This window comes from Poeciliopsis prolifica, unplaced genomic scaffold, assembly GCF_027474105.1.
Source record: "Poeciliopsis prolifica strain line A6 unplaced genomic scaffold, Auburn_PproV2 SCAFFOLD011, whole genome shotgun sequence".
Lineage (NCBI taxonomy): Eukaryota > Metazoa > Chordata > Actinopteri > Cyprinodontiformes > Poeciliidae > Poeciliopsis > Poeciliopsis prolifica.
In genome coordinates this window covers 2,130,172-2,148,851 of record NW_026562386.1, presented here as the reverse complement: position 1 = coordinate 2,148,851, position 18,680 = coordinate 2,130,172, and the positions used below count along the sequence as shown (strand labels likewise).

The 18,680-nt window shown below is 40.3% G+C and overlaps 1 protein-coding gene across 1 annotated transcript; it reads left to right on the top strand.

The window, feature by feature from the left end:
• The first annotated feature begins 2,921 nt into the window (after positions 1-2,921).
• On the top strand, positions 2,922-18,188 carry crispld2 (cysteine-rich secretory protein LCCL domain containing 2). The gene is made up of 15 exons (XM_055036955.1): positions 2,922-3,034; positions 5,648-5,969; positions 6,918-7,036; positions 9,123-9,255; positions 11,048-11,163; positions 11,397-11,497; positions 12,115-12,297; positions 12,388-12,448; positions 12,533-12,599; positions 12,681-12,811; positions 13,087-13,130; positions 13,254-13,326; positions 13,579-13,654; positions 14,086-14,216; positions 16,613-18,188. Exons 2-15 carry the CDS (start codon positions 5,700-5,702, stop codon positions 16,662-16,664), a joined length of 1,557 nt encoding a protein of 518 aa, XP_054892930.1. The 5' UTR covers positions 2,922-3,034; positions 5,648-5,699; the 3' UTR covers positions 16,665-18,188.
• Positions 18,189-18,680: the final 492 nt, after the last annotated feature.

The window sequence follows — 18,680 nt, the reverse complement described above, 5'->3', positions numbered from 1 at the left end:
TTGGATGTTCTTTCCTTCAGGCTCATTTCATACTTGTTTATTTTTTCCCTTGACCAATGAAACGTCCACTGGGACTTTAAACAAATGCATCACTTCTGATGGTTGGACTGTTCCAGTTATGAGGAACTATTAACATACAGGCATAATTCAGTACGTTTGATTAGAAACTTTTTTTGGTAAACCATTATATAGATATCTAAACCAGTGTTTTCCAACCTGGTACTCAAAGTACACCGTCCTGAACGTTTTAGACGTTTCCCTGGTCTAATATGCCTTATATTAGACCAGGGATAACTGTGTAATTGTTCATGGCCATCAATTGAAATCAGCTGGTTGAAGCAAAGAAAAGCCTAAAACTAGCAGGGCAGTGTGCGTCCAGGGTTGGGGAACACTGATCTAAACTCAAATGTGGTTGTGTTGAACATTTTCTAATGAACACCTCGTTAACAGGCCTTGGTCAAACTTGGTGGTACACTGAAAAGGTAATTCAATCATTTGATTCAGAGGTGCTGGATCACAGATGTATCTCAAACCTACAGGACTTAAAAATACAGGACTAGATCTCTGGCTTAGGGGTCATTCACTTACAGAGTTGCTAAAGAAGTCCAACATGCTTTTTTTCCACCTTTTGGCTAAACTGGAATCAAACCCCTAACGGCCCTTTATCATAAAACCACTCATTTCGCTGATCCAATCTCTTTCCAAAGTTTTTAAACATTTGATTTACAAACCTGCATGACCGTAGTGCCATTAATGGATCTATAAAACAGGATTCTGGATCCCAGGTTACTATGAAATGCTACATAAACAAGACGAAGCTTCAGTTGCGTAACCTCTCTAGTGTCTTCAGGGCAAAGTTGTAAGTTTCCATTTGGCCTGGATTGAATTATTTATCGGGTCTGATGGAGCTGAGAAATGAATAACTGCTCTGAGGGAAAAAAAAAGCACCATAAAATAAAGTTTTTCAACAGAATTTTGAACAGCTGTCAAAACCTGCTAACTCAGGACTCAACAACTAAATAGGTCTAGTTGTTAAGATATGTTAACCAAATATCTAAACTGTTAACATGTTACTGAAGTGATTTTTCTTGGGTTTCTTCCTCTGCATGGTCTGGTCATTTTCAGTCGCGTCCTCTTGTCAGTTACAGGTATGCGTGACATTTTTCTGTCACCAGGCTCTTTCGCAAGTGTTAAGCCCGTCCAGCTCATATGCGTTTGGTTACTTCAGAGCACATTTTGGTTTGTATCCAGCCAGGATGCTTTAAAGACCAAATGCGGTTCTGACGAGAACTGGCTTTCAAAAGATGGTGTCACAAAAGAGGACAAAAGCATTTAACATATTTTTTCAATGAGACGATAAACATTGGAAAGAAAGCTTATAAAATGGTGCACATGGTCCCATTTAAAATGCTTTGAACATCCATTGTCAGGGGAGATGCTGGTGCTCATTTGCAGCAGCCATTGGGCAACAGGCTGGTTACACCCTGTCTGGTCACCAGTCCATCACGAGACAACAGACACAGACAGTTAAGGACAAATTAGACAGATCTAGCAGCCAAGCTTTTGGATTGTGGTGAAATCACACGCACAGGCAAACACCCAGGACCGTCTTGCTGCTACTAGCAACTGCACACTGCGCAGTCAGAGCCATGTTTAACTAGATTTCTTGAAATGAACCATCTAGTTGTGGTTACTTGACCAACAAATTATCCCACCGCTGCCTGCTACCGTCTCCAAATGATGTTTAAAAGAACTGATGCGCCACAATTTGGCCGAGTCTGTATTGAAAGGAAAGGTTAGGCTTCAGTTCAATGGCAATCACCAGGACAGGACACGCTACTATAAAAGTCTGTTTTAAAAGGAAAGCAAACAGATGTCAGAGGAAAAATATGAACCGTTTGGGTCACACATCTACTAGCCTTATGCAGGGAGTGATACGAAACTGGGTCATCTCCCTTTTTTATTATTCTGCCCAACTCTCGTCTCTGTGAGCCATATAAAGAGTTTGTCTTTTTTATTTTCTTGCCAAGATTGCTTTCCCTTCTTGCATCCCTCCAATGAGTTTGACTGTAGAGGAATACAGTCAAATCAGTTGCAGATATGATTCCCCCCCAATATTGCAAACATTTATGGAAGTGTCAGAAAATAATTCAAAAGCAACATAACAAATTACTCTCCGTTTTTAGTTTTTTACGTGAAAACCAAACTATAGAAGTTTATTATTCTTTGGCTATTTGATTCTCTTGGGCAGCAAATTATACAGGAGTGGTAGGAAAAAATATAGCAAAAAAAAACAAAAGTGCGTAAGCAGCAGGCATAGCCAAATGGATGAAATCTATTCATGAGTTCAGGACATGGATTCAAGTAGGTGCTTTATGGTGCAAAAATGTATCCCAGACATGGGCTACAACCACTGCATCTCTTGCGTTTAATGGTAATGGCATCACTGCTTTATTTGACATGAATCCCTCAGAGAATCTATGGCGCACTGTCAAGAGGGCCATAGGAAACCAGAGCCAACAAAGCAAGAAGACCTGAAGCAACCTGGAGGACTTTAACACAACCACATGCTGCCTGCTGCCATCCCACAAAACAATGCAGCAGTTCACACAAGTATCTGAGTATGTGGGTCAATATTCCTGTATTATAAATCCTTTTAATTTTCAATTGCAATCAAGTTTTAGTGATGGGGAATAGAACTGCCCGCTGCTGATTTGTTAGACAGCATGCTCACTCACAGATTCTGATTCTTTTCCTTTTTCTCCCCAGACACTAGTGAACTGTGTGCCAAGAACAAGGGGGAGGCTGGGGAGGGCGCAGAGGAGACACAGTCATTTTTTTCTCTCTCTGCTCATCAGGGGTCTCCGTCTCTAGCTATATAAGGCGCTCGGTTTCACAGAGGCAACACAGTTTCCAACGAGCCTCAGGAAAGTCGCCAAATAGCAACAGCAGCCAGCGCAGCCCCGCTCCTCTAATAAGGAAACTCTCCAGCGCAGACTGAGCGATATCTTCCAGCAGCTGCAGAGAGACAGAGGTGAGTGAGGGTTTTATGCTTTCAATGTCTGCTCACGTTTGGCGTCGTGCCTGCAGTGCTGTTGAATGAGAGATGCGCTTAAGTTTGGAAACACCAACTTTTGTATTTTTTGGCGTGTGCGCAAATGAAAGCTGTTGGACACGGACTGCCGCTTTCTGTTGCCACCAGGTGGAAATTGTATGGAGAATTTCAATGTTTCTGTAGGATGTTGAAAAATGCCATGCAGTTGCTGCTGACTAAAGCTGTAAATTAAGTTAATTTTCCAAAAGATGAGTGAACTTTTGTTTTAAGGAAAAGCATCAAATGAAACTGATTTACACGTTTAAAAAGTATATGAAATGAGTGGAAAATGCAAAAATAAACATGCATTTGTATTAAATTTCCCTGCTGAATCAGCTGTTCTTAAGGCAGGCTTCCCTCCTTGGATCAGCCCAGAAGTGGCTCCCATAACAGAGTTGTGCACACTTCTCTTCTGAGTCCCCTGCTCTGTCTGTCACTGTGGTATAAAATTCATGAAGGCCATGAGAAGGGCCCAGACAGAGAAGCTGGTGGGGCTTCAGTGGGAGGAAGACATGGCACAGGCTGAGGAGAAGGGTGTGGTGCCCGGGCTGCCCGTTGGCTTGGTCTCAGTGCCCAGAGCTGGCACGGCGTGTTGACACAGAGCCGGCGCCAGACCTCAAGCTGCCTTTTCAGCCACAGGGAAAAGGGTGAAGGGATTCAAGGATAAGAGCAACCAGTGCAAGCTGAAACTTAGTTTATTTATTTGTTTTTGTTCTTCTCTGGTCACCGCCTGACTACCTCCCCTCTCTACGAAACTTTGTGATGTTTGCTTTAGTTTTTAGTCTTTGGACGTCCTCCTGTGTGGCTGCAGCCTGGCGGGAGAATTTCATCTTCTGCCCAAACACGGTTCACTCAGGTTAAAACTTGTGAACCTAATCTCAGGTTGTTCTCCCCGGAGTCAGAGCACTTCTCTGATTGCCACAAATCCATCCTGTCATCATCATTTTTTTAAACTTTATTAGCAACAGAAAGTCATATTACGCTGCTTTAAGTGCAACTCTGTTGAAGGCTTTTAAACTCAGAGATAAGCTGTTTGTGAACATCAAATTTTGTAGAAATATTGCGTCTGATCACTACAGTTTTGTGCATTAATACAGTCATTCATGCATGTGCATTAATACAGTCATTCATGCATGAAACTGCCTTGTTTAAAACAGAGTATGCCTCCATTTTTATGAAAGAATCCAGCTCTATTTAAAGCGTGTTCAGTTTGATCTTCTCTAGATGGACTAAACTTAATGCAGTCACTTTATTAAGAATACAGTATCATATAAAATTTATTTTACTAGCTGACTCTGTCAGGTTTTCTAACCATGCAGCCAGACAGAGATTTGACGAGGAACAGCAAAAGCAAATGAGGTGGATTAGCAGTGCTCGACAACAATTGATGGGTGTCATCCAATTGGCGCCAACATGTTGCTGAGGAATGTTGTCTCTGCTGCCTGCATGTTGAGCTGTTAGATTGTCACGACAGTCATACAGCAGCAGTCCTCAGTCAGAAGCCTCTTTAGATTTATTGCAAGACTGGCTGTTACTGGAAATCCTTCCCACAACAACTCCACCCACAATGACTCTTCAGAGATACTCAAACGACTTATGGCAACATTTAGTTGCCCTTTAGGATAAATAAAGCATTTTTGAATTGACTCCAATACATGAGCCTGATATTGCATAGTGATTCATTTCACACGAAGTGATATATTCTAAGAGTTTTTATCTGGTCACTTTAATAATTGTGGCTCACATGTGTTCAAAATCCCAGATTTTGTTTGTCCACAAAACTTGAGTGTTACGTAGGAAGAGGGCAAGCCACTTTGCTCATTGTCGAATAAGATGGCAAAGAATATTGATAGAAAATTGAATGGAAGAAAAAAAATTCGGTTAAGACATTGGTGGACAATCTCCAGAGAAAGCTGCAGCCTTCAGATGACTGTAAAGCAAATTCCATTAGATGGGTCGGTTGCTTACTGACTCACTAAATCAGTTTTCAGATTGTAGTTAATTTTGCATTTCATTTGAAAATCAACTCTGGAGGAAGAAACGAGAGGCACAGAATCAAGAGGGTTGCTTGAGGTGTAGAGAGTGAAGTTCCCTAATCAGAGATGACTTGGGAGGCTGTTGCACCAGCTTGAGATGGTCGGTGTGTTTTAACAAGTCCAAAGGTGTCATGAATGTTTGTCAGCAAATATTAGAGCTTCACATTCTCTCTTATAACAGAGATGCTGGTTACATTTAGTCAGGAAAAGCACAAATATCTGCTTTAATGATGGTTGTACTATCATTGCACTTGATTTACCATCAACCCACTGACCTAAATCCCACAAAGAATCCATGGAGGGAGTAAAAAATGCCCATTGTTTTCTAAATGCTCTCTTTTTCACTTTAACTAAGCACCACTGAGGAAACTATAGAGAAAGAGTAAGCACTGGCTTCATCCACTCATGGAGAGAAGTTGATGTTAGAGAAGATTTAGTTTTCACAGTTTCTTGGTAGAGTTTATGACATGTCTAAACATATGTTGTAACATGTGCCACGTCTCTGTCAACTCTCCAGGTTATTTGGGCTCCTGAGGAGGTTTATCACTCCAGACAGCTTGCGTATCAGAATGACCCACTCTGCTTCGCCTTGCCTCCTCTTCCTCTCCCTCCTGATGAGCTGCGTCACTGACTCGTCTTCGCTCTTCCTGCCGGATTCCAAGGAACTGCGGCACCTGCTGAGCCGCTACGAGCAAGAAGCGGACCGTAACGGCGTTAGCTCCACAGCTGGCAACAGGACGAGGCGAGCCATCCTCTGGTCGGACCGGGAGGAGATCCTCCAGCTGCACAACAAGCTGAGGGGCAGCGTTTATCCCACCGCCTCAAACATGGAGTACATGGTGAGATGTGACACATAAATGCCAATTAAGCAGAAAAAAAAAGGATCAAAAGTTTAATTTCCTGGAAATTGAAGCGTCAGCAGAAACAAACACCATAACAAGGCTCGTAATTAGGGGTTTAAAAGGCTTTAAATTGTCCAGAAAGAATGGAGGTGGTGTAAAAACAATCTTTTCTCTCTGCTGGAAACATGGAGTCATAAAGGCTGACCCGCTGCCAGCCTGCTGTGCCAGTCTTTTACAGGGAGCGCTTTAATGCTGACTGCGTCTTACCTGAAAACAGCTCAGCTGTGAAGAACACGGGAGGGCGAGGGAGAGAGGAAGAGGCCGACGGTGAAATTCAGGGACTCGTGGAACATTTCTGGGTAAAGCAGGAGAGGGATTATTGTTGCGACATACAGAGGATTACTCAGAAGTCGGTGCTGTTTGAGGTTGGGAGAAGCAGCAGCAGCAGCAGCAGCAGCAGCAGCAGCAGCAGCAGCTGTGTGTCTTGGGAATGTGGTCATGGTGTGGAGGCAAGTGTCTGTAGAGCCTCTCTGCTCTCTCGTACTCCAGGGAACAAGCAGTGTGTGTTTGCATTGGTAAAGGGCTTCTTGGGGGTTCGGTGTATGCATGCTTTAGTGACCACCAAAAGCCTGGAAATTTACTGAGGGGATGTCCTTTGAGGGCCCAGGCAGCTGGGAGCCCTCACTGCTTTTCACTGTTGGAGTCAGGTGTTGTCTGTTTTTCTCTCCTCCCTTTCACTAATTCAGCTGTGACTCTATTGGAGCTGAAGTCAAACATTTTTACAGGTTGACATTTAAACTGTGTCCAGCTCAGTCATCTCTCAAGGAAGTGCATTGGTAAAGGTCTTGGAAAAGATTTAGGCTGAAATCTTGCAAAATCAGAACATATTATTATGGAAAATCTGTCCATCTGTGAAACAAATTGCGTTGTGTCTCATGCATGCAGGTTTGGGACGATGAGCTGGAGAGGTCAGCCACTCACTGGGCTGAAGAGTGTCAGTGGGACCATGGACCTCAAGACCTCCTCATGTCGATTGGACAAAACCTGGCAGTACACTGGGGGAGGTGAGATTCAAACCTGTCATCTGGATGAATGTCCTATTCATTTTGGGTTGTTGTTCATGCAGGCTATGCAACTCATATCACCTAATTCTGACTCAGTTGACTTGACTCTTTTTGGTTTGTCATTTCTGTAATCATTCCATCCTGGTAAAAGTTTATATGAAGCATTAAACTTCCTGAATTAGTCACAATGCATATGTTTAGTCTTCTGACTGCAGCTATATCTAATAATAATACTAAATGATAGATGAATAATTTTACTCATAAAATTGCAGTTATGATAAAACTGTAAATAAGAGATCCATAGCTAATCTGGATTTATGGATTGTTTAAATGGCTTTTTTGGAGTTTATGTTGTATAAAAGTTGCTTTTACAATGTCTCAAAAGGTTTTAATATTAAGAAATAACAGCTGATACAGCATGTTATTGATTATTTGGTAATTCCCTGATGTTGAATTCATTACTAAGACAAAGAGAGTTGTGTGAACAGTTGTCATTACTTTTTAAGCATGGCACCGCGTTTCATATAATTTCTGATTTCATCTGTATCGTAGTTCATTTTGGTTCTAGTGATTAGTCAAGAGAACATTTAACTGGGCAGTGATGGAAATGTCACTTTCCTGGCCAACGATTCTTGAGTCTTTGTCCAGACATAAATATTTTAGTAAACGTAACCTCGGTAAGGACAGTACAGATTTAAAAATAAAAACTTTTATGACATGATGGTGGAAAAAATGAAAATCATAATGTCATATTTAAAAATGATCCATAATTTTTCTCAGTAATCACAGGCAGAGCCTTTATTTTTCCTGCAAAGTAACCAAAACAATCTGTGTAAATACATCAGCGTGTAAATACATCAGCGTTGCTACAAGTTTCCACTGGCGTTATGACTGCTACCATTTTGTGATGGTGAGCAGGTATCGAGCCTGGAAGGTTTTGTTGCCAAACGTTTGTCTTTAGGTCTCGTCACTAACTGATTTGATTCAGGTCTAAAATTTGGCCAGAACCTCCTAAAAGCTACAAACATTCAGAATGGGGAAGAGGAAAATGACAGTCACAAAACCAAACAATACATATCCAAGGTCTATGAGCATATGCAAAGTTAATAGTGCAGTAAACCAAAAATATTTCAGCTACATATTCGCATGTTTAACTACAGAACACTCTGAATATCCTCCAGGTGAGCAGAAGGAAATATTAAGCCACTTTGCACATATCTATTAGGGGGAAACGGTGGCATGGACACCAGTCTTGGTTATCTACCTTGCTGCTATCAGGAATTGGCATTTTTTATGTGGCTCTGCGTGAGGACCAAATGAATATGCCCAACCGAGTTAAACATCTGCAAAAATCCTCTGTTGGTGACCTTTGGGCCCTCTAACATGGCAGTGATCTGAAACATATCACTAAAGTGGTCTTGAAATGTTGGATCGTGAACAATAACAACATTTATGACTGGCCCAGGCTGAGTTCAGACCTGAAATCCATCCAAGATCTGTGGAAGACCAAAGCGATGGCAAGGAAGTGTGTCTTTGAATGGCCCGACACAGTTGGCCTCTGTGTGACAACACATGGATATCGCAGCAGGTGCCTTTCCAGGAATCTGCTCTGATTCTCTCAAGCCCATATCCCCCTTTTTTTTTCTTTCATTGCCAACAAAGTAATTTTTTTTCTCCTCCTCGCCTCCATCAGCACTTTTCAAGAGTTGTTTATAAGAATTTAACTGATTGGTTAGGCGATGGTGCCATGTTTAAGTTTACTTCTCGTTGATTTTTTCCCCCCCCAACTTGATTCAATTTCCCCTTGTTATGTGGGACCAGTCTGCAGTTCTTTGCGCCAGGTCAAATTCGGACTCATCTTCTGCGGAGTAATGGGAGGTAAGGAGGAGAGATTTATGCAGTGTTTCTCAAGTCTGAGCCAAAGCACCTGGCAGCTCTCTCAGATATTTCCCTTTTGCCCCAGGAAGCTGGACCGGCTGTGACTAAGCCTACTGTTTTTCTAAATGTGTTTGTGTGTGTGTGTGTGTGCGTGTGTGCGTATGTGTGTGGGTGTGTGTGTGTGTGTGTGTGTGCATTGGCCCTACAGATACCGCTCACCTGCCTTCCATGTCCAGGCGTGGTACGACGAAGTAAAGGACTACACCTACCCTTACCCTCAAGAGTGCAACCCGTGGTGCCCTGACCGCTGCTCAGGGCCAATGTGCACCCACTACACCCAGGTAGATGAGTAATTTGTCTCTTAACAAATAACTTATTGCCTTGACGGGATGGAATGAGCTGGCTTCCCGGCTCGAGGGTGAGATGTGCTAAGTACAAAAAGTCTGTGACCTTCCTGATGATTTACAGGAAAACAACTCAAGAACTGGGATGGATCTATTCATCATTAGTTTCTTCTGTTGTGGTTATGCTAGAAAAAAAACATATATAGAATTACTAATAGGAACTAAAGCACTATTGATGTGTTTAACCCTTTATGACAGGAGTTGTTTGAAAATATTTGTAGTGCTCTGTGGATCTTTTGGCCTGAACTTTAGATGATAACAATATAAATATTATCCATGCTGGCTCCTTCCGTCTTAACCTGAGAATATGCCAACTTCTTTTAACTTTTAGCTGTGCTCTTTTTTATAACTTTTTTTTTTAAAACAAACTCCACATGTTTAATAAAAATTATGGTATTTTAAAGAATCTTTGTCTATATAGAATTACTTAGTCCTCAATTTACTGGTCCGCATATTGTGGTAATCACTCTTGTTTCAGTCCAGAATAATGCTTTCCATGAATCATTGACTGTGTTTAAAAAACCTTTCAGTATAGCGATTTAAGTTCTCCAGGCGTTTTAGGTTTTAGACTGCATATTATCAAAAGTCTTAAAGCTTTGCAGCAGTTCCCAACTTTAGCACCATCAGCAGGGTGCAGTGGGACAGATGGCGCCTGAAAGAGGCTGCACCTGCTCCCTAACGAGTATAAGCAATCAAAATAAGCTCTTAACAACTCGTTTGGGGCAGAAACTAAATAATGCCACGCCCTGTCACAGCGAAGACTCATATTGTCAGTGTTTCCTGTGAACATAACAATTTGATAGGAAATCTCTTAGCAGCGTCGTATAACCACGTGCTTATCTGGACCAGCATTTCCTGATTAACACTGAACAAAATGTGAGACCCTAAAGAAAAAAGAATGTCTAAATGAGAAAATTTAAAACTGAATCAGGACGCATAGACAGAAGAGCTGGCCGAGTCAGCCTCACAGATGTCGGGTTGACTTTACGGAAACAGGCTCAGTCTCTCTTCTTTGCTTTCACCCTGAAACTTGATCACTTTCATCTGGCAGTCATTTCCAAACCCAGCAGACATCCTGCACTGCCTGACCTGGGCTCCTTTGAAGATGCTGCTGACAGAAGCAGGAGGAGCTGAGCCATCACCTAACTGTCTGTCTGCTGTTGGTTGACGTATCTGCCGTCCAGGCTGTTGCACTCCAGTGCTACCTTTTGATTGCATTGTGCTGCGTTGGAGACACACGTCAGTCTGTGTGCTAACTCACTGCTTCCAGCAGCTCCTAAGCATATAAGAAGAAGAAGAAAAAAAAAGGACCAACATTCCTGAGGAAGGGGAGCACATGTTTGAGAGGGAGGTGTTAGGAGAAGTTTTAGAATATGCAGCTTTTTTATTTCCCTCTGATGGGACGTGATTTATCCGTAACACCTCTACAGCTGCTCTTTTCATATATCTTCTGAAATTGAAACTTCAGCAGACCATTTTAAAACCATATTTGAGATATTAAAAATATACATTTGTTTCCTTTTTCACAGCCTAACGCAAACTTCACACCAACCTAAGGCAGAATCAGAGGCCCTAGCAGGTCCCTGTGGCCCCGTTAATTAAAACAGTCAATTTAAGTGTTTCCTCTTGAATTAATGAGTGTGAGAAATGTCAGTCTAGAAATATAGTCTTTTCATTCAGAGAATGCCAGTGCTAACTTTGGCTGCGTATTTGTTTTCCCTCATTTCAGCTGGTCTGGGCAACCACGAACCGAGTGGGCTGTGCTGTACACGTGTGTCCAAGGATGAACGTGTGGGGAGAAATATGGGAGAACGCTGTTTACCTTGTTTGCAACTATTCCCCAAAGTAAGATCAGTATTCCTCCACAGTCCGCTGTTCGTCAACAACCTCTAGACTTGCTTGCATTGCCCTGTACATGGTTAGCAAATGTTAAATATATTATGTTTTGATATTGGTGTGGATTAAAAAGTATCTAAATTTAGGAGCAAAATTACTAGAGTGATTGTCTTTGTTGGGAGTTTCCTGGAGTAATGACAAAGCCACCACACTTTGATAATTAATTATCTGGTTCTGCGCAGGGGAAACTGGATCGGAGAGGCACCATATCAACATGGTCGCCCTTGTTCTCAGTGTCCTCCAAGTTTTGGAGGAGGATGTAGAAATAATCTGTGCTACAAAGGTGAGACGTTTCTCTGCAATTTTGGAAAACGACTTTTAAAAATGGTATTATGAGCTACTTTGTTGGTGTTCTGCCAAGTAAACTCAAAGTCCACACCAAAGATGTTGTCGCTGTAGGAGTTGAGAAGGGCAAGACTTGAGCACTTAACCATCCAAGACCTACATTTAATTGAAATTTGCTTGCTAGACTTCAAAATAAATGTCTATAGGTGCTACACTAACATAAGTCTAATTTGACTGATGTTGGGCTCCAGATGATCAAATCTGTTAGAGAAAAGCCCAAAATGTTTTCCATCTGTAATGTCCAATACCTCCTGGTTTTCTAAAAGACACTGGCTTGAAGTAAAAACCTATTTGTGCATAAATTTGACAATCTTTGTTCATAAAATAGTTTCGAAAACCATGTATCATTTTCCTTCCACTTCACAACTCTGTACTAAATTGTATTTGATATTTAGACACGTAGATATTTGACGTACAGGTACCGATAAACAGAGCAGGAAGAAAAACACTAAGCAATTAAAACCCAAACTAGGAAAACTCTTAAATTTAATTCCCAGCATATTTTCTCTGTAATGAATGCCTCAACCTAACATCTACGTATTTGATCGCTGCCAGACTCTCAGCGCTCGGAGACGGAGGACATGAACGAGGTGGAAAAGCCTCAGGTACCACTGTCACCTCGGACCACCTCCAAACCCACCCCCAGAACCCCTAGGAAACCTGCACCCAAACCCTCCTCTCCCAAAACCGCCACCCCAAGGACGTCCTCACCAAAGACTCCCAACAATCCATACCTCGGTAGACACAGGAATTATTGTATATTAATAACCATTTTGTATTAATAACCAACACATTCATTAATCTGAATGTGTTGACTCATTATTGCAGCTCACAACATTAAGTGCGAGACTAGACTGCGGGATAAGTGTAAAGGAGCAACCTGCAACAGGTCAGGATATTAGTCGATAATTACTTATTTATTCCCTTATCGCACACTTCCTCTCTGATATGAGCCGGTGTTCTTCCTCTGCAGACACAATTGTCCAGCAAATTGTCTTAATACAAAAGGGAAAGTTTGGGGGACTGTTTCTTATGATGTGGTGAGTCTCTCAAAACTGGAAACATCTCTAAACAATTTCTAACATTAAGGCATTCTTAAAGTCCGCTTCTCACTGTTCCAGCAATCAAGTATTTGCCGAGCTGCTATCCATTCTGGGGTCATCGACAACAATGGAGGGCTGGTTGACATAACGAGGACGGACAAGTTGCCTTTTTTCGTCAGATCCACAAAAAATGGAGTCGAGTCTCTCAGGTAGACACACCTGCTCTTTCTAGTTTCTTTTTTAAATTAAATACAGATGTGTATAATTGAAGAAAAAATAAATGAGGAGTAAAATGAGTAGCACCAACAAAATAGGATGGACCGAATCACCATCAACCATTGATGAACTTGAGAGAAGCACTCAAATAACTACTAGGAAAACAATTTATTGTACAGATCTGTCTTGCTAACTTATTTTTTTTTTCATTGCTTTTGTACTTCATGAACTGAAAGTGTTTTAATGCATCTTTCTTTTTGTTATGCAGCAAATATAAACCTGGCAACTCCTTCACGGTGGTCAAAGTGGAAGGTGAGTAAATCGATATTTTTTAGGAAAGAATCGTGTAGAGTCAGAACAATTGATCAAGTATGGCGCATATTGTAGAGTGTATTAATACCGTGTTATCATTAATCTTTTCTCTCTGGTTGACAGAATATAATGCTGATTGCTACACCACAGTGAGGGAAATCTGCCCTTATAGACGACCATTCTCACACTGTCCCAGGTGCCTCCATTTGCTGGCTTTAGCTGTTTTACTGAACTGATTTTTTAAAAATGGTCTAACGCCCTCTAACAGATATTTTGAAAACCTATGTTGTTGCAAATATTTACACATTATACAACTAAATTATAAGATTGAAGAGAAGTTTTCCTTACGTTACTGAATGTGTGATGTGATCGTAAATCCTAATGTGGCCACTTATTCCTCTTAAATGCAACATAATCCATAACGTTTATGTACTTCTGGGGTCCTCAGAATCATCTGTCCAGCCAGCTGTAAGACTCAGCCATCCTATTGGTCGCCTGTCGTCGGAAACAACATCTATGCAGATGTGAGTATTAATAAATATTTACAAAGTGGTCATAAACTCAGCTGAAAGAGCTCCAAAAGTTTGCTAGTTTTTTAGTTTTACTGTGGGCTGTTTGTATATTCTTGGTCCTTCTGAGACTTAGTAAGAGCTCCAGGTCAAAACTAAACAAAGGGTTAAAGTATGTTTTGCAAAACAGGACACTCAGATATGTTTCTGCAGTGGTAAGGAGACTAAATGTTGGTTAAACATGGAATATAAAACCTCTGGTTAGAATCATTGCATGAGTGGAGAGCGTGATCTGTGTTTAGATTGGAATTGAATAATTACTCTCTCCTGATAAGAACTTATGGCTTGTTACGCTAATGCCAGACTTCTGCACACTCCTTCTGTGTGTATGAGTATTTTTTTTTTGAAGTGCCAAGGTTTTTCCACTTTTTTTCTGCTCTTCACAGAGCTCTAGCATTTGCAAATCGGCCATCCATGCAGGGGCAATCAAAGCAGAAGGAGGTTTTGTTGATGTTCTGCCACTGGAAAGAAGAAAGAGTTACACTGGAGTCCTAAAAAATGGCATCCAGTCTGAAAGGTAACCTCGCTGTTTTGGTGTTTACTAGACTAATTGTAGTTATATATTTACCCCATTGAGGTTCATTATTCATTTCTGAAAGGTACAAAGGTTTTAAAAAATTTGCATCATGTTTCATTAGTTGCAATTTAAATCAAACAATAAAGAATTTAGTTTGAATTTTAAAAAACACAATAGCTAAAACACTCATACTGAGAACTTATAGGCCCTCCTTGGCTGTGAAAACATTCAGAGAAGTTTTAAACTAAAGTTAATTTATTAAAAATAACTCCTGTCATGGGTTTCTTCTCTGTTCTTTGTATTGTAATGAATATAAAATGAATACAAATAACAATAAAAAAGATAAAAAATACTCCCATGTTCTCATTAAAATCCCAAATCCCTACTTCTGAATCCTTCTTCAACTTCTGGTAGAAAACGTTCGTCTGTCAATCCATTTTTCACACCTGCTCAGTTCTTGAAGGGTTACTGTCTGGTTTGTTCCAGTCTCCACAGGACGAAAGGTTACCAGTCCATCATAGAGCAACACAATAATTCAATCACACACTCACACTAATGAGTGATCAGGAATGTCAGTTCTTCTAACATGAACGTCTTTGAACTGTGGGAGGAAGCCGACATACCCAGAGAGAACATCCAAACTAAACACTGGAACGGTCCTGGCTGGGTTTTGAACCCAGGAGTTTCTTGCTGCAAAGCCAAACTGTAAATGCTTCACTTTGCAACTCCTTCTAGAAAATAAATATAGTCACAATCCTAGAGATTTTGGAAAAAAAAGTCACTTCTTCTTGCTGAAAGAGGAAGCCAGTGCTTTAGGAAGGTGACGATGTTTTGCATGATATCCACAGAATTGTCCCCTTTCAAGCAAAGGTATAGCCCCACTTTGGACATGTTAGTTTTTTCCTCATAAATGAGATTGAACACTTTGAAATTGCATTAGTAGATGAATAAAGTATTTCAGGATCTTGTTCAATGCTTAGCAAGATTTGAAATTAAATTTAATTCGCTTAGGTTTTTCGTATGATTATTGAAACCAACAAGCACATTTAACAAGACAAAGCAGACCATGTCCGAGGAAGCTGGGTGATTGATGTCCGCTGCAATAGCCAATGTCGTGGGTTCTCTGCTTGCACGCTATGCTTCACAAATCACTTTCATGTCTTTGGTTAGCTCCAGTGGACTAACTCAGGTAAGAAAGTCCTCGTGGTCAGCGCTGCTGGCATATGTGGGATGCAAGAGTGATGGTGTGGTTTGGTGTGTGGTTAGGCCACACACTGCCTCTTTGCTTACTTTACCCATAGATTTCAACTGACTGAGCAAAGTGCTGAATTGGTAATAACAATCCAAGTCTGGCTGTTTGAAACCCGATGCAGAGCTGTGAAGGCCGCACTTGGGGCATTGGGACAGGAGGTCAGTAAGTGCCTGAGGAGGAGTTAATGCCATGTGCCAACATCATGGCAGCGTGGGCAGTTTAGATTGCTCTGTGCTGCTGTGAATGTAATTACAGCCTATCCAATTACTGCAGAATGGAGACGCTGTCAGCCAATCTGCCAGCTTCCCCGTACGAACAATTATCTGTTACAGGACTCCAGTAGTTCTAGCCTATCGTGGTTATTGATCGTGGCACAGCTTCAAGGTCTTTCTGCTAATGAACTAATTAATATCAATGAGTTGAGCACATGTGGGAGCCAAAAGAAAACCCCCTCGTATTTAGAAATACTGGGGCAGTGAGTCATTCTGGAAACAGCAGGTTTCGTGGCGGTTTCAACCAAAAATATCAACTCGTGATTTATTCCTTGATGGATTTTGCTGTTGAGATCATTTGAACCATGAGGGAAAAATCCACTTCACCTCTGACTGTTGTATTCATACCTGAAGTTAGATTAAAATACAACATATGCATTAATAATGACTTCAACTCATTGAGGCAACAACATTAATCAGAACCACATACTGTACAGTCAGAGCCACAATGGAAAGGCTGAGATCAAGTCAGCCTCATGTATTAAAAAGACCAAAACTCATCACATGTGGCTGATTTATCAATCTGTGGGGAGTCTGAAAATTAATATTCACAGCTTTGACTGAACTTGGGGTAATTTTGTAAAAGAATTTGGCAAAATTTCCAGTCTGTAACTATGCAAAGCTGTTCAAAAAGAAAACTTGAGAAACTTCTCCACTTGCAGCCAAAAGATGTTTCTACAAACTAAGGAAGCGTGTCGACTGAATACAAACACAACACCACAGATTTTTACTTGTAAAGAAAATGTATCTCATCTGATCTCTGTAAAATACAAATTTGTGGGTATAAAGGCATGGACACTTTCGCTAGCTAATTAACGATTGCATTATTTACTTAACAGGAAAGATAACACATCTTTTTTGTCCATTTTCAGCCAAAGCAACACAGACGGAGGCTCTTTTAGACTCTTTGCCGTGAAGGTGTGACACTTTTGAAGTCTGAGGACCAACAGAGTTTGCTCAGCTGGTCTGGAAACGCAGAAAGTGCCCACAGGTTGGATACAATGACTCTTGTGCAGTGGAGTCTGAAAATATGTACATTTCCTTTGTCCCACCATTTATCACTGTAATCTCCAGTAGAAATGCTTCTTCACCATCTGGGCATATTGTATTTTGATGGTCCTTATTTTTACATAATCTGTGAATACAGAAGATTTTATTATGAATTGAACAGCTGGTGCTGAAATATTGTAGGTACACAGAAATAGTTTACAATAATGTTCATATTAAATATATATGTTGGTTTTCATACACAAGAATGTATACTGATCACACTGTATTTAATCCTGTCCAGAATACATAATGATTTTTTACAATATATTAAATTGTTAATGCTTTATTAGTTATTTTTTTTATTGGTTAACTGGGTTATAATTTTCTACTGCTGAGCATTTAGAGGACAAGCTGCCAAACATTTTAGTTTCTGACCAACAAATAACAGAAACAGAGATTTCTGATCCACAAGAATTTCTTTTTTATGTTTTTTTTTCCAAGTTAGATTAAATATTTAATGAAAATTCTTAAGGCCCAAGCTGTACCCCATTAGCCGGGTTAGAGGCTCAAACCACAATCTTAAAACTCTTGCCGTCGCGTCACGTCAAGTATAAATTACATTTAAAAGTTGAGACTGTGTGTGGGAGCTAGTCACAGGAAAGGAGAGCTTCTGAAGAATAAAGTTGTGGGAATATATCAAACACCAGATACATTTTTATAAGATGAGCTCCAATATCTCTGTCTTGTTTAGTGCTTGCTTATTTCTCTGATTATTTCTTGATGCCTTTATGATGCCTCTTGATGTATTTATGAAAATGTTTCGCTGTCCCTGCCCCCACTTATGACAATTGAATGTGTTGCATGGTTCAGGTACAGAGACGTTTGTATGTTAATGGTATGAGGACGCGTAACAGTTTGTGACATTGAACTGCAGGAACAACTAGTGCTATGCAGCACAATTAGAGAAGATACCTACTGTGCTGATTTGTTTTATCCTAGAAAAGGACACGCGTCTTTGTTCAAATTACTGCTAAAACAAATACATTTTGTTTTGTAGGCCTTTTGCTTTCAGTTACGGTCCTAAAGCACAGTAGACATGTTAAAGCACTTTTAAGCTTTGTTGTGCCTCCTGTTTTTTTAAATGTAGATGAAAAGCTTTTGTATTTATAGTCAGAGTGAGAATCTGGAAAAACTGCAGCCATGTATGCCATGTCTTTCTATCTCTTTATTCTACCTCAGTCCTTTTGCTTTGCTCAGCAGTTTTTTTGGAAGGGAGATTTTGTATTAATGAAAGTTTTGTAAAATACGGCAACTGTAAATAATATGATCCTTGTTTTTAAATTTTATCCTCTAAAACTATGATTAAAACATGTATATTTGTTTGTTTTCTGTGCTGTTTTTTAACAGATGTCCTATAATTTTTTTGCACAATATGAAAATAAAATATGTTCTACAAATACAAAAGGATCAGTATGTTTTTATGCTTTTATTAAAGATGTTTCAAGATACATTTTTAAAACTGAAATTGATTTATTGATTATTATTTTTATTGATTTATTTCCTCCAGGTTTCCAGGACTAAATGGGAATTAATGTTTCCGATATTGAAAACCTTTGTAAAGATACAATTTTTGAGCTGAAGCAGTTGAAATGTATTTGTTTCACTGTACTGTAGATGTAGTTTTCTACAACGGTGCTCTAGAACTCAAGCTTTCATCAGCCAAAGAGTGGCGCGTTTCATTCATAAGATTATTAAATGTACTTTGTCCAGAGTATTTCGCCAATTTCTGTTTAACATGAAATCTGAATGAAATTGAGATGAAGGCCACCCAGGATCTGATTGTTGTCTTTGGAGCGGTATCACTGACCACATTCGTGTCGCACAGATCCAAGAGGACGGGATCAGCAAGCTATAGCGATCACTTTTCAGAAACCACAAACAGTACACAAT

Excerpts from the sequence above, each read along its gene's own strand:
- crispld2 (XM_055036955.1), top strand. The coding sequence starts at position 5,700 with ATGACCCACTCTGCTTCGCCTTGCCTCCTCTTCCTCTCCCTCCTGATG. Across the intron at positions 9,256-11,047 it reads TGTGCACCCACTACACCCAG|CTGGTCTGGGCAACCACGAA; the intron begins GTAGATGAGTAA and ends CCCTCATTTCAG. Across the intron at positions 13,131-13,253 it reads CACGGTGGTCAAAGTGGAAG|AATATAATGCTGATTGCTAC; the intron begins GTGAGTAAATCG and ends TCTGGTTGACAG.